General features: G+C 39.8%; 1 protein-coding gene across 1 annotated transcript in view; it reads left to right on the top strand.

Moving 5' to 3' along the window:
* Positions 1 to 21,606, top strand: part of LOC136876933 (complement C1q-like protein 4) — an 82,797-nt gene extending 61,191 nt beyond the window's left edge. Inside the window, exons 2-3 of the mRNA XM_067150696.2 lie at positions 17,781 to 18,088; positions 18,857 to 21,606. Of these exons, the coding sequence (XP_067006797.1) occupies positions 17,790 to 18,088; positions 18,857 to 19,061 (504 nt within the window). The 5' untranslated portion in view covers positions 17,781 to 17,789 and the 3' untranslated portion in view covers positions 19,062 to 21,606. The remainder of the gene's footprint in view (positions 1 to 17,780; positions 18,089 to 18,856) is intronic.
* Positions 21,607 to 24,276: the final 2,670 nt, after the last annotated feature.

The raw sequence follows: 24,276 nt of genomic DNA, 5'->3' as shown, positions 1-24,276 counted from the left end.
TCCGTGATACCAGAAGAATAATAAGTGATGATGACGATGATGATGATGAGAATAAACTGTCATGCGTGGAAAATATGATCCTGGGCATGAAATCTCCGATTTTTTTTTTCAATTTGCTTTACCTTGCGCCGATACAGATAGATCTTGTGGCGACGATGGGATAGGAAAGGCTTAGTAGTGGGAAGGAAGCGGCCATGGCCTTAATTAAGGTACATTCCCAGCATCTGCCTGGTGTCAAAATGGGGAAAAACGGAAAACCATCTTCAGAGCTGCCGACAGTGGGTTCGAACCCACTATCTCCCGGATGAAAGCTCACAGCCGCGTCCCTAAACCGCACGGCCAACTCGCCCGGTAAGCCCTTATGATTTAACGTGATGCTATCACACACAGTGTTTTGGTAACATTGGAATGAGAAAGGAGAAGGACTGGAAAGGAAGCAGCCGTGGTCTTAATTAAAGAAATTTTAAAGATCACATTGCCCTTAGCCTTCAGATTAAAACAATGTTTTATCAGAGGAAATCTTGGCCGATTCCTCCATCAGGAGTTATTTTGGGCAGATGACTAATATAACCATTTGAAAGAGGATATATTTTTAAATCCTAAATTAATCCTTTTGTTCTTTACTATTTAAGTTTCCAAGTTCGGTTGTAGGCAATCAATTTTCCACCTTCCCACGTGACTGGAGAATATTGCTAAGCGCCCACCTAAACCGGGTCATTGAACGAGTGTGGTGAAATCTTGTAGAATCTTACTCATAATTCGTAGGATGTCGCACAGTACCATTGCACAAGGAGAGGGAGGTTATCTCCTTGTAGTGAGCCTTTTGTGGAGGATCGTGACATGCGGCGAACGTGCTCTGAAATAAGTATCATGCATGGGTCTGGAAGTTATGACAACTCTCAGGCCAAGAATCAACTTTCCTATCGAATATTGTGGATTTCTGTTTCTTCTTACTCTTTGTAAACTTAAGCTTTGTATTTCTGATCAAGAAACCTATCCATTGATAAGAACTACGAGTATTTGATCTGGATATAAGCTAAAGAGCAGAGACGTTTGAATACCTAAAGTGTGGCTGAATTTTGGCACCGAGCGTATTGCTAACCTAGGGGCTGAGTGGCCGAGGCGGTAAAGGCGTTCTCGGTTCGCCCGGAAGGACGTGGGTTCGAATCCCCGTCAAGAACTCGTAAAATTTAAGAAATAAGATTTCGACTTCCGGAGCCTACACCAAAAATGAGTACCAGGTTAATTCCTGGGGGCAAAAGCGGCTGGGCGTAGGGCTAACCACTCTACCCCATCAAGTGCCGAGGTTACGGGTAGTGGAAGCCTTTACCTTCCACCCCTCCAAGGGCCTTCATGGCCTGTACGGAGAAGACTTTGCTTTGCTTTGTATTGCTAACCTGGAATGGGTTATGTAGTTATAAGCTTGTGTTTAGGAGATGGTAGCATCAAACCCTGTCATGGACAACGCTGAAGATGGTTTTCCATCTTCGTCATTTTTAAATCCTATAATAATAATAATAATAATAATAATAATAATAATAATAATAATAATAATAATAATAATAATAATAATAATAATGGATGTACGTCCCACTAACTAATTTTACGGTTTTCGGAGACGCCGAGATGCCGGAATTTAGTCCCGCAGTTCTTTCACGTGCCAGTAAACCTACCGACACGAGGCTGTCGTATGTGAGCACCTTGAAATACCATCAGACTGAAGCAGGATCGAACCTGCCAACTCGGGGTCAGAAGGCCAGCGCCTTAACCGCCTGAGCCACTCAGCCCGGGATAACCCGATAAGATGGCGTAGTTTAACCTTAGGTAGTTTCTGTGCGTTTTCCCTTTAACATCAGGTAAATTTTGGGGCTGAACCTGAATAATTTTCCAAGCTTTCTCGTTCTCACATCAATCAAACGGCGAAGCTGTATCATCTTAGCCCTTTCTCAACCGACGAAAGCCAAAAGCAGATATGAGTTAAACCCTTACCATAAACAGTCAGTGATATGGTATGGCAAAAAAAGCTGTTTGTAAATATTTCATTTACATAACCTTCTAGGAGACATTAGTGTGTACCTAGGGTATAGTGGCTTAGTTTCTGATTTTTCACTTGAAAATCGTGTTTCTAAACCCGGTGGATCTAGGATTTGAAATTTAACTTGAATGATCACGTAATGGCCGAAAACAAGAAAGAACCAGAAGGGTAAGGTTCGTGTGACTCCCCAAATAATATAGATAAACTGAAGATCCTTGTAATTTAACATAACTTCTCAGCTTTATGGAATCGCTAATTTTATGTACAGTAATTCAAAAAGAGAACGAACACATGGTATTTTTTGTTCCTCGCATTTTGTATTTTATCAGACTTAATTTTAATAAAATATAATTCAGTTCTTATGTTGGTACGAATCCTGTGGATACCTACAACAATTATTATATCTATAGGTTCAATTGTTTTTGAGAAAAGTGTATATGTGAGGAACTTTGAATGACTGTGCGTCTTTAAGTACATTCAGCACTTGGCACTATATGCTACTTGTTCTAGTATTAGAAGCACGGGCTTAGTCTCCAACTAGTAGTAGTTGTTTTACTTCCTCTTAAAGCTAGGAAACCATCCTGAGATTATTATTGTCAGAAGGCGAAAAGGAAGGGGCCCCACACTAAGAATAAAGAAGGTACTGGCAAAAGAAATAGAAGGATCATGAAAGGAGTGAAAGGGTAAGAAACTCTAGGCCTCACAGATCTTAATACCACTGGAGTTGGAAGAAAACGTGATCTGACAAAGTCATATAGAATTCGAAAATATAAAGCCTGGTCGACTTGAGTGGAAACAATGCGAGATTATCTGTGGGCATGTGATCACCAACCCACGCTCTAAAGGGGTTATCCCGGGGATGTATTCTACAATCCTTACCTACAAACGAAGGAAGTGTCTAAGCAAGAGACAGTTAAAAGAACTGCGATTCAGTCTGAGAAATCGAAGCAATACCTCTGATGACGTCGTAAGGCTGACCATGTGGCGGTCTAATATCTGTTGGCCATCTCCATGGTTAGCCATCATCTTACGAAATCAAGGGCCTTAATGTGTGTGTATGCCACCAGATCTTTTTTATGCCATTGAAGAATAGCAAGAAGTTTGTTATGCACTTCTCTGAGAAACCAAACGTGGAACACAAACTAAGAGCAAGACCAGAGAGAAATATGGAATGGGAAGGTCATGCAGCAAGAATAAATCTAAAGGGAGTGTGATAACCGAGTAGTATCACCTCTAGCTTCTCGCCAAAGTCGCCGAGGTTCTAATATCGGCCAATACACGTGGGGCATTTGAAATGAGAAGTTACGTCCCTGTGGTTCAGATTCCACGTAAAACTAATAATAATAATTTCGTGTGGCTATTTCTAGCCGAGTGCAGCCCTTATAAGGCAGACCCTCCGATGAGGGTGGGCGGCATCTGTCATGTGTAGGTAACTGCGTGTTATTATGCTGGAGGATAGTGTTATGTGTACCGGGATAGTTGGCCGTGCGGTTAGGAGCGCACGGCTGTGAGCTTGCATCCGGGAGATAGTAGGTTCGAATCTCACTGTCGGCTGCCCTGAAGATGGTTTCCCGTGGTTTCCCATTTTCACTCCAGGCAAAAACTGGGGCTATACCTTAATTAAGGCCATGGCCGCTTCCTTCCAACTCCTAGGCCTTTCCTATCCCATCGTCGCCATAAGACCTATCTGCGTCGGTGCGACGTAAAGCCACTAGCAGTGTTGTTTGTGGTGTGTGAATTGCAGGGATGTTGGTAACAGCACAAACACCCAGCACCCGGGCCAATGAAGGTTAAAATCCCCAACCCGGCCGGGAATGGAACCCGAGACCCTCTGAACCGAAGGCAAGTTCGCTGACCATTCAGCCAACGAGTCAGACACGTGAAAGTGTAGTTCCATGACCATGATCACTATAGCAACAACCAAACAAGCGTGTTGCTTGAATGGTATGAAGTAGACAAGAGTGGTAACTGAATGGTACCTTAGAGATGGGGAAGCCCTTTGACTGGATAATCCGATGTCCTGAAGCGGCTTACGGGATCAATTCTGGATGAAGACTGAAGGTATGATAGGAATTTCTAAGGAAATAGAGGAGGATTTTCCCCGTAAGGAACCGAACAGGCTAGAAAGGGATTCTGACGTAGGGCCTGTTCTACATTTCATTCTCTTTCATGAACATTTAAGATACGGTATAATCAGGCAATCTTTAAGTGACTCGAAACGAGGCTACGGCTATCTTGGATGAAAATTCTAACAAATTTATTACCTTCAATTTTGCTGTAAAACATCAGGAAAAGACTAAGATGATATAATTTGTCCTCATTTTAGTTCACAGCTACATCTCTTTAACAGCTCAAATTTGGTGAAGTAGCATAATTGGGAACATGCATCATTTTCAAAAATATTTTTTTTGAAAAGTACACCAATGAAATAGTACGTAAACGTATTACATTGTGGTATGTTGCCTTGTTTTCTACCATTAAAAAAATATTTAATAGTGCCTTTCCGCAAGGCGAGTGAAACGGCCTCTGACGTAAGCGGCGCGCTATGACGTCACGATCCAGTACCGCATGGAGCTCTACCAGCCTTTGTGCATCAGCCGTTGCTAAAAGCCGATCGTTTATTATTCATGATCGCGAATAACTTCGAAATGACAGAAGAAAGGTTCAAAACAGCACAGTCAGACAATCTACCATGTGTAGATGTCATCATTCTTGAAAAATGTGACTTTTGTGGCCGCAGAAATTAGCGGATAACAAGCAAGTTTGTAAGTGGCGTCTTTTATATACGTGCAATGTACTGTAACCCATAGTATTAGGATAACAACGAACCTGGATAGATATCACATCACTTTCAATATTTCCTTCTGGACTGATTCCCCTATTAAAGAATAACATTACATTTTCGGGCTTTCAGCATTAGTAAAGTAAGAAATCGGATTTCAGCACTAACATAAACATATAGGTAGCATTATAGTACTAGTCCGCTTCTGTGGTGTAGTGGTTAATGTGTGCCACTTCCGGAGGCCCGGTTTCGATTCCCGGCTCTGCCATGAAAGTTGAAAACAAGTAGTACGAGGGCTGGAACGGGGTCTACTCAGCCTCGGGAGGTCAACTGAGTAGAAGGGTTTCGAATCCCACCTCAGCCATCCTCGAAGTGGTTTTTCGTATTTTCCTACTTCTTCTCCAGGCACCTAAGGCCACGGCCGTTTCCTTCCCTCTTCCTTGTCTATCCCTTCCGATCCTCCCATCCTCCAACAAGACCCCTGTTGAGCATAACAGGTGAGGCCGCCTGGGCGAGGTAATGGCCCTCCTCACCAGTTTCATCACCATACTCAAAGTCTCACGTTCCAGGACACTGCCCTTGAAGTGGTAGAGGTGAAATCCCTCGCTGAGTCCGAGAGAAAACCAACCCTGAAGGATAAACTGATTAAGAAAGAAAGAAAGAAAGAAAGAAAGAAAGAAAGAAAGATCATAGTTCTGTAGGTCTATAACCTATCATTTCTAAAAAAATATATATTTATGGTTGGGGCCCATGAAAGAGAATTAAATATCTTGGTGGAGGGAAAAAGTTAAACATGATGAAGATAAATATGACTTCATCTAGTTTTCACAAGTTGGGCTGAGTGGTTCAGACGGTTGAGGTGCTGGCCTTCTGACCCCAACTTGGCAGGTTCGATCCTGGTTCAGTCCGGTGGTAGTTGAAGGTGCTCAAATACGTCAGCCTCGTGTCGGTAGATTTACTGGCACGTAAAAGAACTCCTGCAGGACTAAATTCCTGCACATCGGCGTCTCCGAAAATCGTAGAAGTAGTTAGCGGGGCGTGAAGCCAATAACATTAATTACATTTGGCTTTTAACAAGCTGAGCATATCAGGAAAGAAAAGTGTCCTGGTGACATTTTAGTCGCTCAATACAGGAATGTCTTTGGGTGCTGTGATTTTTTTTGTTTTTTTTGTTTTTGCTGTTTGCTTTACGTCACACCGTCACATATAGGTCTTATGGCGACGATGGGACAGGAAAGGCCTAGGAATGGGAACAAAGCGGCCGTGGCCTTAGGTACAGCCTCAGCATTTGCCTGATGTGAAAATGGGAAACCACGGAAAACCATCTTCAGGGCTGCCAGCAGTGGGGTTCAAAACCTTCTATCTCCCGGATGCGAGCTCACAGCTGCGCGCTCCTAACCGCACGGCCAACTCGCGCGGTATTTTTACCCTTCGGTTTATTGACTTGGCTTGTATAACCTAAAACTTAGGCCAAGTTGGATAATATTTTAAACACCTACATCACTATTTTCACCTGTGTGTAATTATGTTATTTATTTCATTAATATTATGATAATTATTATAATTGAGCATTGTTAACTTATAAGACCCCAACAAACAAGCATTGGTTTTGTGTAGAGTTATACATTTGTTAAATTCACGTTGTTTCCTTTCATGATGTACACGCCTATTCTTTGTTACATTATAGACTATTTAGATATAGCCTAAATTTCTTTACCAATTAAGCTCTTCAATAAAGACATACATAACTGTCCCATGCCAAGATATATTGGTAGAATTAGAGCTGTCAAAATGGTTCATATCCCCTTTGGTTTATTATCTTGACATAGATCACCCAAAACATAGGTTAGGTTTGGAGAATACTTTAATAATCAGCATTATTTAATGCACTGTTTATTACTTTCATATTCCAAGATGTAATTGAAGCATTTAAATAAATCATCATACATTAAAAGTTGAAGTTTTACCACTAGAACAGCTGACATGGAAAAATGATTTGAAAATTCAAACAAATTCATCTTACGTTAAAATCTTCAAAAAATAAACTGTAGACTTTTCCGATATATCACCAGCATTTTTCCGGCTCGCCAAAATCCATTTCTCCCTAGTTTTAGCGTCTTTGGAACTTGTATAAACAATTTGTTTGGTATGGTATGCGATGTGCTATTGCACATCGGAACTCTACACCATTTATAAGTTTTCTGCCTCACTGTCTGCGCAGGATTCATTTTAAGTCTAAAATATACCACTCAGATTATTATCCGATGTATAGACCTCGAATTTAATCATACTAGACACTAACGTAAAGTAGAAATACGCAAAGTGTATCCTGCTTCTCACAGCGCACTATGTGTTATTTCGTCTGCTAATTCAGTCAACCTGTACGATGACGTCAGACCAATGAGATCGCGTACTTGCGTGACGTGACATTTTCGTAGATTTTTATCATGTTTGGAGTTATTATTTGTACATTCTGATCACATTTTTGAATTCTGCACGAAATTTTGAATCAGATTAGCATATTTTTAATTAAAACCCCGGATCATGCATGTTCCCTATTCTACAAGGATGATTGCCACCGAAGTATTATGCAACATCAACTCATTTATTATGTCGTTGAATTAATTGATACATTTGTTTGTTAATTTATTTTCATTATAGTCGGATGTGCCTTTCAGCCTTCATTCTGCATCATTTTTAGAATGCACTATTCTATAATCACAGGTAAAACTGCAGCGTCTTCAATTTTATGCTCTTTACCTAAAAATCTATTGAAAGAAATATAACCAATGTCAGCTAGATCTCCTTCTACTTCCAGAAATCTTAGGTAACCTATCTTGACTTATTCGCTTGCATTGCCCTAACATCTTCACAGATTGGTACTGTTTCATCCAGCGTGTTTACTCCTAGCTTATACTCCATCACATTATAAATTCCTTTCAATGGTCCCACCCTGTCGTATCATCAGACATTCTCGCTAATTTCGAATCTATTGTCTTCAACACTGTGAAAAGATTACCGCGAGTCCTACCAACCTTCGCTTCGGTACAGCAAATTCCGCCTGAAAGAGCGATGAAATTAATATTACGGAAAAGAAAAGCAGCAAAAAAATATTTTAAATATTAATAGTAACAAGATTATATATTTTGTTATAAACTTTGAGAGTAACCAAAATATATTGTATTGTGCTGTCAGTAGTAGCTGTTGACTGAAGAGTGCTCTGTTTCTTCCGCTGCCATTCGTTTCCCTTACCGAGCATGGTGGGCGCGCGGTTCGTCCGGTTAGATATTAGCTTGCATTCGAAAGATGATGAGTTCGATTCCCACTATAAGCAACCGTGATTTTACGTGGTTTCTCATTTTCACATCACGCAGACGTACCTGTAACTTAAGAATGCCATGGTCGCTTCTTCTCGAGTCCTAGGCCTTTCCTAATCCATTACGCTTATAAAGAGAGGAAAACATATGTTTTTCTCTCGGATAATATAACATCATAGTGTACGTGAAAACGATCGAGTGGCTGTGTGATTTGTGTCACGTAGCTGTCAGCTTGCATTCGGGAGATAGAGGATTCGAACCTCACTGTCGGCAGCCTTGAAGATGGTTTTCCGTGGTTTCCCCATTAATAAATCACTTTTTGGTCTCCACTTAGATTCCTTGATGTAAACATCACCCTTTTTGTTGCAATAGGCTACGTTTGCCTGAGCAATTCTGCTCTTTATTTCGGCTGAACGTTTACCATCTGAAGTGATTTTACTTGGCTGACATTTTCAGTCACACAACCTACAATTTTTAAAAATAATTACGGTCACATTTTAACATTTCTGGTGTTGTGTGATGGATATTATTGAAAATCAAATGGCATTTCACTCGCCTTTGCATGACACCTACATGCCAAGGTACAACACAACGCACGGCAAGTAACTTCCAAAAAACATAACTTAATTTGGTGGCCATCATGTGATGACATCATAAGCGTTTGGTCAGTAACCGTGGTACATCTTTTGCATTAATTCTTCTAATTTAAAATAATACATGAACCATTCCTGTATTCATTATACTTTTTGATTTGTAATCACTTCCTTGTTTAATTGATTTTTTTTACCGGTGACACAGGATTCTATTTTGAATGTCGTTTCACGTCAAAACAGACGACGGCGCCAAAATGAGGCGTACAGGACAGATCCATGCTATTGCAGCATGCCTGACCCTGCGAGTAACACATTTCATAACACTCAGTCGCACTGATCATTACTCAGCACCACCCATACACCAGCAGCTCCCACATTGTAGCAGCCAAGGTTAAGACTGAAACGTTGGTGAAAACTACATTTCACTCTTGTCGGTACTAAGATACAGATGAAAAAGTAAACACGTGCACAGAAATTGTGTTCGGATACAAACAAATCATGGCGTCCCCCACCTGCGCGCCTAATGCATTGCTGCAGGTAGACAGCCCGCTATAAGACTGTTGTGATTGAAATGGGCACAGTGGTGGATGTATATATAATAAACACACTGTGCTTTCAGCACTACCAGTTCACTCCCTTTCCCTCCTATTCGACACTGAAGTGGCTTTCAACCCTACCCGTTCACTCCTTTCCCCTCCTGTTCGGTACTGGAGTGGGGCAGTGTTGATTGTTTATGTCGGGACACCATTTCTGTGCATTAGTGTACTACTTCCACCAAGAAATGACTACAGATGGAACGTGAAATGTGTGACACTATAAATAAGTTGATGAAGTCCAACTGAAAAAAGTATTCAATAGCAGTGACACTGGCTACGTAATTCAGCAATGAAGATTTCAAATATTTATACTTTAAATATGGATGCAGTTCAGATATCAAAGGGCAGCTCTAAACATTGAACAAGTTCCATGCCACCGAGCGAGTTAGCCACGCGGTTATGATCGCGTAGCTGTGACCATTCGGGAGATCCCATTCTTGCGCCGCCAAAAACCTTCGACGTTAAATCACTAGAAAAACCAAAAAGTTCCGTGTTGTGCTTGTTTGTACCGCAGGTGACTCATATCTAGTGCTTGAAGGTTGCCCGAGTAGAAAGTGCAGCGTACTCCAGTGAAAGTACTCGTAAGCGCTCCGTACACAGTTCCGGCCGACTTCACTTCACTTCCAAGGCTGCGCAACAAACCGCTGTGAATGCAAACAGGACACTACTGCACGTGTGAATTCTTAACTCAATAACATGCGTGCAAATTCTGAGAACTCTGTTTATAATTTAGACTGGGAAGGAAACTTGAGGCTGGAAAGTGGTTCCAGGTAATCCACCATTATCATTTTATATACAGGCGACTCCAATTGCCGTTCAGTAGTACTCAGCAGAGGCCACTCTAAAGATTAGCTGACTTCCGCAAAGTGGCAAACTTGAAAAATTAATTGTAGATATCTGCGGAAATCGAATCAAACCGAACTTCATGGCGCTACACCCTTAATGGGCGCTGACCTACCAAGGGACCACTACTCAGTCAGATGGCCTGCAGAGTATGAGGCGAAGCGTGGTCAGCGTAACAAATCTTTTTGGCCGTTATTCTGGGCTCTCTAGACAGGGATTGCTATCTTACCGTGAGATAGCTCCTCAAGAGTAGACCTCGGCCCAGCTCTCCAGATCCAGGTAAACATCCATGACCTGGCCGAGAATCAAAGCCGAGACCTCCGGATAAAGGGCAGACTCACTACCTCTAGACCGCAGGGCCGGCGAGACATCTACAGACCTGCACTAATTAACAGAAAATGTTTTTCGCAGAAGGGGTCGATTACTTGGATGTTTAACCACTTCAGACAGCAATCACCATCACTATTATCATCTTTTCAGTTATTTCACTAATATACGAGCAATAAGAGAACAATGAATAACTGAAAAAAGGCTTCTTTGTTTTGTTTTGCCTTTCAAATTTAAAACTGGATCTACAAATGATCAACGTAAAATAAAAGTTGTATAATAATAATAATAATAATAATAATAATAATACATTTCAACGTTCGCTCGAAGTTCTCACGCTCTTGACATTTGGCCGAGTGCCCGATCGTGTACACTGTTATACCAGTATCCTTAACCGTTTCAAATGTAACATCCACGCACGCTTTTAAGGCAGTATAGTGACGTCCTTCCCAGATTATTGACAAATGTTACAGATTTACCGTCCAACAACTCTCATTATACACGTTCATCATTATGAAGCATCCGAAAACACATAAGCTCCAACCTAGGATGGTAATAAGAGGTCGTTGAAATGTCAGTATGTGCCAAATTCCCATAAACACTTCCAAGACACTGCTAAGATAACTACACACTCAAGTCGCTGTTTATTATCACAGCAATCCTACCTAAGTACTATAGATTAGCTACAAAGAAAACATACTAATTCCAAAACAATACTATGGGCAAACGCTACAGTTAGTTACAATACTCATTCTAAAGGGAAAGTAGAAAATATGACTTTCGGTGTCTCCACCCCATCTTTACATTGGTGTCGGCTAGGTGCCTACATTTACCATGTCTCCCTCACTCCGCCACATTTTAGAGGCACATTGTACTTTATCACACACTGGTTCAAACTGGAGTATCTATTTTTGTTAAAGAGCAGTATGCACCGGCTTTGCTAATAAGCATACACACGCACGTATTAGAAAACAGAACAATTTCCACTTTTAACAACATTTTTCCACTAACCTGTAGTTTAAAATTCCTCCTGCCGTTCGCAGAACACGAATTGTAATAAATACTCATTCCCTTCACTCAGGCAATAAACTTTAACAACGTACCGACCCACGCGGTAGTGAACAATGTGTCTTCGAGCGTTTATTCAAATGGAGCTCTCCAACATACAGTACGTTATTTGCATCTACACTGTACGGGCTTCCAAAGTATACTGTGAGTTCAAAAAAAAAAGAATACGTCCCAACTAAGGATGACAATGAGTCGTTGCAGTGTCCATATTTACGATCTTAACATTAGACTCTCCTAAGATTACTTGGCTTATTTCGAAATCATATTCTTAAATTCCGGCAGTTAACAATATATTTAGTCAGTTCTTTCTTCATAGTTACATTTGTTGTACATTAAATGTAAAAGACATGAACTTGATCGGACTGTAGTCTAACCGTGAGTAAAGCGATCTTCCATTCGTATATCGACCTCAGCTGCAACTCTCTCTAACAAGGGATAAGCAGCTCAGCAATTTCTGTTTCATTTTTCATGAAAGGTCGCAATTCGAACAGCTGAAACTCGAATACGAAACAGAAATGAAGATGTTTTTATTTTTGGTTATTTTTTTATTTTTACAATCTGTTTTATGTCGCATAGAAACAGATAGGTCTTTTGGCGACGATGGGATAGGAAACGGCTAAGAGTGCGAAAGAAGCGACCGTGGCCTTAATTAAAGTAGAGCTGCAGCATTTTTCTGGTGCGAAAATAGGACACCACGGAAAATCATCTTAAGGGTTGACCACAGTGGGGTTCAAACTCACTAACTCGCGCATGCAAGCTGACAGCTACTTGACCCAAACCGTGCAACCGATCAGAACATTTTGTTTACCGAGCGAGTTGGTTACACGTACACATAGCTGTGAACTTGCATTCAGCATATACTGCAGTTCGTTCGAACCGCATAATCGACAATCCCGAAGGATTGCCCATTTTGACGCCAGACAAATGTTGGATCTGAATATTACTTAAGTCCACAGCCACTTCCTTCCCAGTCCACACACGTTCCTATTCCATCGTTGCCAAAAGACCTAACTGAGTCGGAACGACGTTAAAATATTAAAATATTTGGAAAGATATTTAGATATTATAATGTAAACATGTCGTTCGGCTCCTTGGATGAATGTTCAACGTTGAAGCCTTCGGTTCATAGGGTCCGGGGTTCGATTCTCGGATGGGTCGAGGGTTTTAATCGCGTCTGATTAATTCTTCTGGCTCGAGGACTGGATGTTTGTGTTTGTTCCAACACTTTTCTCCTCATATTCAGACAACACACTACATACCAACCGCCATAGAAACACGCAATAGTGATTACATCCCTCCATCTAGGGTTGGTGTCAGGAAGGTCATCCGGCCGTAAAACAGGACCAAATCTATGTGTGCTATCCATTTCGCACCCGGGATCCGACATATGTGGGTAAAGAGGTAGTAGAAGAAAAAGAACAATGTAAATATGTCGAAAATGACTCCTTTAAATAATATATTCGGTTTAATTGCATACATTACATATATTGCAAATAAAATGTGACTCGCATGTGTAAATGTTAACTTCTCTGTCTCTCTCAAATAATCCGCAAAGTACAACTGTGAACGTCATCTAAGAATTAATGGCATGAGGAGCATAAGAATGCCTTATTTGTACACACACCTCGAGGCAGACTGGGTCGCGACTATACTGGGTGCGGTTTTTAATCGTGCTCTTCCCACTTGACTCCAGCTAATGGCGGGATGAGAACTTTACTGACGACCTGGCTTCACAATCGAGTGACTCATACGTAGACATCTACAGGAAACTTCCTTTTTCCTTGCTATTTGCTTTACGTCGCACCGACAAAGATAGGTCTTACGGCGACGATAGGATAGGAAAGGCCTAGAAATGGGAAGGAAGCGGCCGTTACCTTAATTAAGGTACAGCACCAGCATTTGCCTGGTGTGAAAATGGGAAACCACGGAAAACTATCTTGAGGGCTGTCGACAGTGGGGTTCGAACCCACTATCTCCCGGATGCAAGCTCACAGCTGCGCGCCCCTAACCGCACGTCCAACTCGCTCTGTCTACAGGAAACAAAGTGGCTTAGGGTGGCTAGACAAGCAAAATAATAATAATAATAATAATAATAATAATAATAATAATAATAATAATAATAATGTCTGGCCTCCAAAAAGGCTTGGTTCAGGTCTTTCGAGTTGTCTCTGTAAAGGTGACTTGCGTTTCTGTGAGGATGAGGGCCCTACCTGTAATAAATTCTAATGCTGAAGCATACTGGCCTTCGGGCCAAAGGGACCCGGATTCGATTCCCGTCTGGATCAAGGTTAATTCCGATGACTTGGGGCTAGATATTTGTGTCATCTTCAGCATTATAATTCATCATAGACAGTGACCCAATCCTCACAGACCTACAGGTCGCCTATGAGGCGTCATTTCGAAAGACCTACACCAAGACGCGCTGACTCCACTCACCATTATTATTATTATTATTATTATTATTATTATTATTATTATTATTATTATTATTATTATTATTGTTTTTGTTGTTGTTATTATTGTTATCAATGGTAAACTATATACCTGACCACTTTTGTCTGAAGGAATCATCCCGATACCCATTTCTGTTGCAGGATGAGTACATTTCATGTATGAACCTTGTACTTACTCCCTGCTGCTGTTGGTAATTTTAAAAAACTACCGAGCAAGTGACTGAGCGGATTGGACCACGTAGCTATCGGTTTGCGTTCGGGAGACAGTGGGTTCGAATCCCACTGTCGGGAGAGCTGAAAATGGTTTGCCATGGTTTCCCATTTTCACACCAGGCAAATGTTGGAACTGTACCTAGCCCTTTCTTATCCATCGTCGCTATAAGACCTGTCTGTGTCGGTGTAACGTAAAGCAGATTGTAAAAATAATTAAAACTGATAACCCCGAACAGAAAAATTCCTGCTCTATTTTTTTTAATTTTAGTTAGAGAATGGACGTTTTGATTCCTGGCACGAACATCACCTACTAGGTACTATTGGTAGCTGTTACCTCGTGTGAAAGTTAGGAAAGTGTGAGATATTAAAGGAGGACGGAAATTTCTTGCGGTGTCACTTGGTCGCAAAATACAAGGAGTAGCTATCACCATTCGCGACAGGATGTTTTTATTGATCTTACGCTTCACCTACAAAACTTCTCATCCGCTCAACAGACCCTAGTTCTCGACGAGGACGTTATGCCTGGACAGTTAGCATCCTCACAGTTCCGTTATAAGGACTGAGCAATTAGACTTCTTCTACCTGAGTTTCAGGTGTACTAAATCCATGTGCTGTATGTCCTGCAGAATGCAGAACATTTCCATTTGAAGGTTTATTAACATTACTATTCAAGTTTATTTATTTATTTATTTATTTATTTATTTATTTATTTATTTATTTATTTATTTACCTTGTCACCTAGTGTGATATACAAGTGAAATGTGCTTAGTATTTTATGAATATGAATATGATGATGATGATGAAGATGATTATGATGATGAATATGACGACGACGATAATGATGATGAAGATGATTGTGGTCATGATGATGCTTGTTGTTTAAAGGCTCTAAAATATAGGTCATCGGCCCTTAACTTTGTAAATAAATAAATAATCGCCTGTTCAATTTCTGGCAGAACAAGAAGATTCGTACCACTTGACTGACAAAAAGTGAGAAGGACATTGAAGAACTGGGAATATCAGATCTTCAAGACAGATGGTCAGTACTACACACCCTGAAAGAAGTCCATGGATTTCGTGGAAAAAACCGGAAGAAAGGTACCCTCTGGGCAGATGAAAGAAAGTTGTTTGACCGGCATAAAATACGAGAATATTGGGCAAAGTTCAAAGTCCAACAGTTGAACAAGCGTGGTCCAAAGTAGGTCCATTCTAACCAGAATTAATAATAAGAATAAATAGAGGAATAATAAATAAATAAATAAATAAATAAATAAATAAATAAATAAATAAATAAATAAATAAATAAATAAATAAATAACAGTCCGTTGTTTGATCGTGTATCCACAGCATAATATTTGTGACTTAGGCATCATCACCTTCAAATCACAACGATTCTGAATCAAATGTACCAAATAGGTAAACGTCACATGTCTGTAAGGTGGCCTGAGATTCAGAAAAAAGAAGTAAAGTGAAAAACATTGAACAGATAATTATGGCAGAATGTAAGACTAAAAGAACATTATCGGAATTCTGTGAAATTATCAAAAAATAATAAATGAAGGAAAGCTTACAGACGGCAAATTAAGAGGTATGGTGTAGTGGCTAATTGGTATATATAAGAATAAGAGTCAGAGAGGGAAGCATGAGATGAAAATCGCTGTTTGTATTGCAGAGAAATAATTGAAGAGGTCCATCTACTGAGAATGTTGGGAGACTGATGCATTTAGGGCAAAATATCTGGCTAAGGAATATAAAACCAAAATAGAAAGAGAGAAATAATTCTATACAATTGTTCAATTATTAAATTAATATATTATTAAACTAACAATGGAATACACCGAGGAGAACAGCAACATTTTTCTTTATTCTACATAACATGTGGCAAACGGAAATAAGGAAAAATAAAATAAACACTAACGAAAATAATAAAGAGTAAGATATGTTTGTCCTAGGACAGGTAACAAAAAGGAAAAAAAATGGGCGATAAAATTTATAATGGATATACCTAGGTACAGTAGAACCTCATTAATCCGGACTAATTGAGACTCTAGGTTGACCGAATTAATGAAATTCCGGATTAAAGAAAAATCCGGATTAAAGAATATAACTTATGAAATGAGCCATGGTACATATTTAAACACTCTATTCAGTAAAAATACCGTGTACAGTATTTTAAATTTAAGAAATAAAAAAGTGTCCGCCTCTGTGGTGTAGTGGTTAGTGTGATTAGCTGCCACCCCCGGAGGCCCGGGTTCGATTCTCGGCTCTGCCACGAAATTTGAAAAGTGGTGCGAGGCTGGAACGGGCTCCACTCAGCCTCGGGTGGTCAACTGAGTAGAGGTGGGATCGATTCCCACCTCAGCCATCCTGGAAGTGGTTTCCAGTCGTTTATCACATCTCCTCCAGGCAAATGCCGGGATGGTACCTACCTTAAGGCCACGACCGCTTCCTTCCCTCTTCCTTGTCTATCCCTTCCAATCTTCCCATCCTCCCGCAAGGCCCCTATTCAGCATAGCAGGTGAGGCCGCCTGAGCGAGGTACCGGTACTGGTCATCCTCCCCAGTTTTATCCCCCGACCCAGAGTCTGAAGCTCTAGGACACTGCCCTTGAGGCGGTAGAGGTGGAATACCTCGCTGAGTCCGAGGGAAAAACTGACCCTGGAGGGTAAACAGATAAAAAAGAAGAAGAAGAAGTAATACATAAATCGTTGTAACAAGGACAACTTAATGCTTGTACCTAATAAATAAATTACAACAAATGAATGCTCTCTCCCTAGTTTCAGACGATCGGGAACTATGGGATGGGAGTATTCTGTTCTATTCTGTAAAGTGACCAGTATTTGTTAGTGTGATGGAATTTCATAGTAAACTATTATGCGATTCTTTCTCAATTCTTTCCCCTCTTCTTTTCATCTGAAGAATTTGTAACACTCAAGCACGCGAATTCGAGGGAGACACTTTTTTTTTTCTCTACTGATCTTTAAGTCTCTGCAAGATTGGATGAACACCTCTAACAATTTATTTTTATGACAATGTGACAATGGATTGTTGTGCGCTCTGCGGTCTTTCTGCTAACTCCCCCACCCGCTTGTAAATCACAGACAAGCCTGGGCGGGCTTTCCACCATTCAGAAAGGAGGGTGAAGTTAATGGCTTTAGTCTTCCGAAGTCATAGACATGTTGCATTTAGATGTTTTTGTGAAAATGAATAAAATTCGACCATAGATGAATTGCCTTTCGTTACTGAGTCGCCGGGCTGAGTAGTTCGGACGATTGAAGCGCTGGCCTTCTGACCCCAACTTGACAGGTTAAATGCTGGCTCAGTCCGGTGGTATGTGAATGTACTCAAATACGTCAGCCACGTGTCAGTAGATTTACTCTTGCGGGACTAAATTTCGGAACGTCGGCGTCTCTGAAAACCGTACAAAGTAGTTAGTGGGACGTAACAACTAATAACATCTATAATGTTATTGAGCCACACAATAACCCAAACTAGTCGTACTATTTATCTTAGTCCAATCGCAACATTTCATTCATATTCTCCTGTTGTTTCAGATATCCGCCATGCTCATCGCAGTGCTCTTCCTCGGGTTGACGCTGGGCGTCACAGCACGCCCGGAGACACCGAGAGGAGTGGTGGGCGCCAAGAAGTTCGCCACTGCCATTGACTGCAATGGCGTCGTGGCGTTCTCCAGTGCTGGAGCGCGTCCTCAGGGTTCAGGAAAGGGACCAGCCAAGCTGGGCTACGCCACAGAACTCACGGACAAGGGAGTCGGCTGGAGCCGGGACTCAGGGGAATTCACTTGTTTCTGCCCTGGACTGTACCAGTTCGCTTTCTCCGGTTCAGGCGACAGGAATACCAAGTACGAGACAATACACATATCTATTGAAAGGGTGATATTCAACAGTACACAAGATGAATGCTAACAGTAGAAAACAAATTAAAGTTTAATTAGCTGCTGAGTAGTTCTTACAAGGAATATTCACGAAGTGCCTGACTCATAATGATATGAAATAAAATACGATGGAAAGTTCGGCTGTAATCATTGCTTATTGTACCAAGTTTAGCTGCCCATAGCGGTAAATTTATATGTTTATGAACCTAGATAGATAATTCAATAATGATGAATAAGGAAACTCAGCTATAAATAATGATTATTCTTTTTTTCTAGTGGCTTTACATCGCACCGATACAGATAGGTCTTATGGCGACGAGTCTGATTATTCTAATTTTACCTGTCCTTACATATACTTATTGGTGGTGGTTGTTGTGACTGTTTTAATAAGCTTAAAATTCAGGTGATCACTGAGTCCAAAAAAATTAAAAGACCTTTGATGTCGTAAGTGTTGGTGGTGGTGGTGATTATTGTTTTAAGAGGAAAATGTCTCATGTTCCTAAAACTTATCAACAGTAGTAATACCCTTGCAGACTATTGTTGTCAGTTAAGGTGTGCTGATACTCAACTCCACTAGATGGGGTTTCTTATGCAATTATACAAACACTGTCCCGTCAACGATTGTTAGTAGAAAATATAGCACATAATGTAATTCCATGACAACACTCATGATATTTACATGCCATGGAAGTAATTTAGGAATAGCTACTAAATAGATTTACTTTTGCTTTCCAGATTGGCGTTGAAGAAGAAGGCTTCTAGCAGCGATACGTGGAGCACTATAGTGAGCACAGGACCAGGAGGAGGCAGTAACATCGCTCTTCTGGACATGGATATTGGAGACCAGGCTGCCATCTGGTTGGAAGACGGAGAACTTCATCAGGAAAAGGATGCACCTTCTTGTGCTTTTAATGGATTTAGAATCGCGAAAAAACCTTAGATATCGTTCTCTAGGGCTTTACTTTCTCTAAATTCAATAATTCTTCCATTCTTCAAAGAAAGAATAAGCGCTAATTTCTTTATTATTCGACGTTTAATTTTTGAAACGAATTCTTTCTTTTTATTCTTAAATAAATAGTTTACAGGTTACCAGCCGGAGGTAAATGGTTTTAAATGTCCAGAGCGGAAAATGTAACGATAATTTCCGAATAATAAACCTCCACCATCCGATCGTTTATATTCCCATAATGGGAAGACGGTTTCAATACGTATCAATATTTATCTTCTCTGAATCACATTATTCGTGCTCCTAGCTCGCTATCACTGCAAATAATGTCTTATAATTCATTTGTTCCTAGACTGTGATACGTGTCATATGAAATTTAAAAAAGACAATTAATACTCTAGTCTGAAGGAAGAGGCTGCTGCTATAATTATGTTGCCGCATGCATGGGTCGTGCTCCGCTGCAGTGGAATGCCAGGCTAATGCTTCCTTCTGCCTGTGTACTCTCTATGCTGCACTACTTCGTAGATCTGGTATAAGGTATATTATGGGAGCATGCTACACATTAGACGGCCATGAAATGCTAGGCCTCTAAATAACATGCATCAATGACTTTCTCACAGGCGGAAAGAAGCAAGCATTCACAATATGTTTTTATCTTATTTGAAGAATTAAACAATGAAAAGTTCCTAAAAGCCAAGATGATAATTATACCCGTAAGATACAACACAGAATTAATCCTGCAACGCTCATGTTTTCCGACGCTTAATATCGAAGATTTTAACCATTTCCCTTACAATGACTTCCAATAACAAAATGTCTTAGAGAGAAATCTGCAAACAAAAAAAAAAATCTTAGAACTCTTGCTTCTTCAACTGCAAAGTGACGTATTTTTAGTTATACTGTTAGAAATATATAATAGTTTTGCACGAAGAATTATAAAAATAAGCGATGAAAGAATATTAGGATATTTTCGTAACATTTACAAATGAATGTTATGTGTCATTTTCTATTCTCGCAGTGAGTGAATTTCGGAAGTTCCTTGTTAAATATGTCTGTACAACCGGTAGAAAACACATTCCATCAACTTTAAATAACTTCTTATTGTTATTATTTTCCGTCGTTCTTCCCACATCCTTGTGGGATCGCAGATGTAAACTGTGTCTCTCGTATGGACTCGATCCTGTTTCATAGCCACACACTCTTTCTTACGTTAATCCGAGATATATTCTCTATTGAGTGTTCCTGTTGTGAACTGTGATTTAGTATACATATGATGTCTACTGAGGCAGACACAAACACCAAATCCCCGAGTGAGAGGAATTACCACACGTGGCTAAAATCCTCGACCCAGCCGGGAATCAAACAAAGGAACTTATGAACCTAAGGCTGCGACGCTGCCGATTCATAAAACGAACCGAACTTCGTCAGTTTTAACATTTATTCCTGATCCATGTCATTTAATTCCAATATTTCTCGAGTGTATGGGTAATTTTGCGTGTAAATTAGAAGAAATCATTTTTGTCACCATGAACAGTTATGATTTATAGAAAACACAAGGCAGATGGCATTGAAGTTTAAAAGGAATATGAGACTTAGCGTATACGAGGACAACTGTCAACTATTATGACGAAATAACGTAAATAATTTATTTTAAGTCACTTGCAAGTTAGAACATGTTAGTCGAATTATTCGATAACTATACCTCGCTCATTTACACTGTATCTTAAGAACTTTTTCTCAAGTGCTTTTATATACTCACTTTACGAAAAGCAAAGATTATATCTCATCACATCGGGGCATCTACTCGTAATGTAGGCCCATAGAACCACTCACTTAAGCAGTCTAAGACACAAAATGATGCAGGTTATCAAAGAATGATTAAACTTGCAGATATTACTGGAGACTTCGATATGTCCCAGAAAGACATCAGCGAGAACAGCTCCCATATTTATTATATTCGTATGATCTTATTTTAAAAATATTTTACAATAATATCTACACAATAACTCAACCTTCATCTTCATCTTCATATTCTTCTTCAGTTTTATTGGGCATTGGAAAACATGACTATAAAATGGATTACTATATTTCGTGTTTTCTGGCGTTTACTCGTCTTTTGATTTTTCTTCTATGTTGCTTGTATATAAACTTTTTAAGAATGTTCCTAATGAATATCTGGCATTCCATTGCTTTCCCTGTGGGATAAATCTTCATCTTGCTTAGAGGTCCTGTGGAACTGTATTATTCCAACATTAAGACTGGCCTGTGTGAGACGAAGCTCCTGCCTGCAAGTGAATGTGTGTGTGTATTTGGGAACCTTTGGAACTGTGGTTATAGGCTCACCAGACTTGAGCCTATCTAGCGTGTATCTTACTCTTCGCCTGCTGTACTTTTTATTATAATTATTTCCTGTTTACCTCCAAAGTACAAATCTGTCTATATTAGATGTACATTTTAATTTTTCTCTTTATTTTTAATTTTGGAAACAAAAAATGGAAATACTGTAATAAAGTTCTTGGCACTATGTTTCTGGACAGAACTAACAGAGCTTTATTCTTGTAGTACTGTTGGCCTTTCCTTCCTTCTTCATGTAAGCACTCTTCTCTTACTTTCTCTTTATCTGTGATAAAAGATGGGTGGACAATGAAACAACAAGTTGCAAACACTAGTATCTGTCATACTTTAATTTTTGTTCATCGCGGATAGAATTTACATGATTTATAAAATATCATATATTGTTTATCTACGACATTAGTTGCCTATACATTCTGTAAAATAAAGTCCCCGGTATGTGTCAGTCTGTTATTGACAATAATGGGAACTACCGCATGAACTTTGCTGCAGTTTTTATCGTCGTTTAGAGCGTGTATTGATAAAAGGCTTTAAGAACCAGTAGTCGTAATTTCAAAGAAAAAAGAAACATCCACGCGAAACATCCCAACTATGTGTGAAAGAACTGTTGGGTATAAAATACTGTACGGAAAATCCGGAATGGTATGCAGGGTGTAACAATAATTTACAGCCAAACTTTCAAGACACACTCTTCACACGTAGAAGAAGAAAATACGTTACATGGGTATAGGTTCGGAAACGCTTCATTTCCACCTCAGAACTACTTTTCTACAACTCTGCATAGTCCATTAACTGAAACACCTAGAACCTAGGAAAGGTTTCAATCCCCCTCCCAGAAGGGGAGGGGCGGGCCAACTAGAAGGTGACACCTTCTCTCTGGCCAAGAGATTCGGCGGGTTTGGTGGATTGATGGAATTGGAATAGACACGCATCATATAGGAGCACAACGTATATGAAACTCGCTTACATGGCATTTTCAAAATGGCCTCCGTTAGTACTGATATATGAATACGCAAAACTCCATAGACATCAACTCATCCGGGATTCAATCCGACCGCGGCTTGGTGCACCACAACGTTAGTCATTAGTGTTTGTTCTATGTAATAAAACGTATTACGATAATCAAGAAGGGTTGAGATGTTCAGCGTCGGATTCGCTCGACAGGTTCCGAAACGATTCAGCGTCAACAAGCAATGAACAAATCAAGAACAATATTCAAGCACTTAAGGAAACTAATACTCGCTTTGCATCATAACTAACTTCTGGCACAATGGACACAGTAGTTGCTCCCTCAGATAACTCTCAGCAGGAATTAAAAATATATATACTTTTCTTCGATATGAAAGGTCTTACGCGTCTCACATTTATTAGATTCGCAATGTCATAATTTTACTTCTAGTCATTTCTACGAACAACGAAGATCTTCTCCAGTAATGTAGAAAGCAAAGTAATTCCTCAATTGAAATATTATTTCCTCGTCGTATTCTTCATTTTATATGGAATATCAAGCATATAGTTTGGTACACGCGAAACTTCAAAACTACTGTGAGGATCTCGTGCAATAGTCGCTATAATCTTACCTGACCTACTGGAAGATGTAAGAAATTTAGAACCTCTAGTAGGAATTGGCCGAAATATCATCATATTATTACGTTAATATTAGTTTTGTGTAGGAGAGTATTCTTTTTTTAAGACAACCTTTTTCATTGTCCACTCACTTATAACAGAGAACGTAGATATCAGTTGGAATTATCTCACCTTGTGTATGCTAAATTTCCTTTATATAATACTCTTCACTTTCATAAAAAGAGAATGGTCAAATGGATGTTGTTGCTCCTCTCTTTGGTATAATGCTATTTTGCTATCCTAGATGGTGAGTGGTTCGACTACTGTCATGTGTATCTTGAAAACTAATCACCACTTTTTGTGTATGATCCTGCACGCCTTAATCAGCTCTGCTCTCAAAACAAAATAATGCATTTTATAAGTGCATAAACAATAAAACAATGCATTAATAACGCCACTTTTATCAACACTAGCTCACCTGAAAAGGCTATGGAGGACGTCGAGATTGGTTGCGAGTCCACATCGTGAAGCTTGCATCCTTCTCAAACGGCTGTTCTTAAGTTCAATGGTTTTGTGAGCTACATCTGTCAAGAAGTGGGTGCAGCTTTTTATTCAACAGAACTGCAGTACCGAAGAAAGGCGTGAAAGAGTGTGAAGTACCTATTAAAATAGTAATGGTCACTAAGTCGTCTATTTCAAATGCTAAGTCACTTCACCGTCACACAGACATTTCAAGTCCGCATTGTTGTGAATAAGTATACCACGGTTCACTGTTGAACAAATATTTAGGCTTCATATCAAAATATGAACCTCATGGAGTCTAATAGAAGCGTGCAAATTGAAGTCACTCAAACATTCAATGAGCGAAGTAGTAGCAATACTGTCACTGAAATCCTCGTAAGTCAAGGATCACTGTAATTAACACAGGCGCGACAGGAAATATAGCAAGAAGGTGCAAGATGACTTCCTTTATCTGATCCGGGAGTTTGGGACCAAAGGACGACAGCACATCACGATGAAGGAGCCACGAGAAGCAGAATTACAATCCACTTTGACTCTGCCTGTGAAAGAAAACTGTTCATCCCAACATTTCGACGTGAGTTTACTTCCATATTCTACACCTTTCAAATTATACAAGCTTCTGTTATCTCTTATAAATACTAGCAATACCCATACATGGTTATGAAGCGCATACCTATCTACAAAATGTCACTGTAATATTTGTCCCAAATGGAACATAATAATTGCTTTTACACAAATAAAGTAAAAAAATCTGCGGTAAGTTATGAAA

This window comes from Anabrus simplex, chromosome 7, assembly GCF_040414725.1.
Source record: "Anabrus simplex isolate iqAnaSimp1 chromosome 7, ASM4041472v1, whole genome shotgun sequence".
Taxonomy (NCBI): domain Eukaryota; kingdom Metazoa; phylum Arthropoda; class Insecta; order Orthoptera; family Tettigoniidae; genus Anabrus; species Anabrus simplex.
The sequence above is the reverse complement of the archived record's forward strand: the minus strand, read 5'-3'. Positions and strand labels throughout refer to the sequence as shown.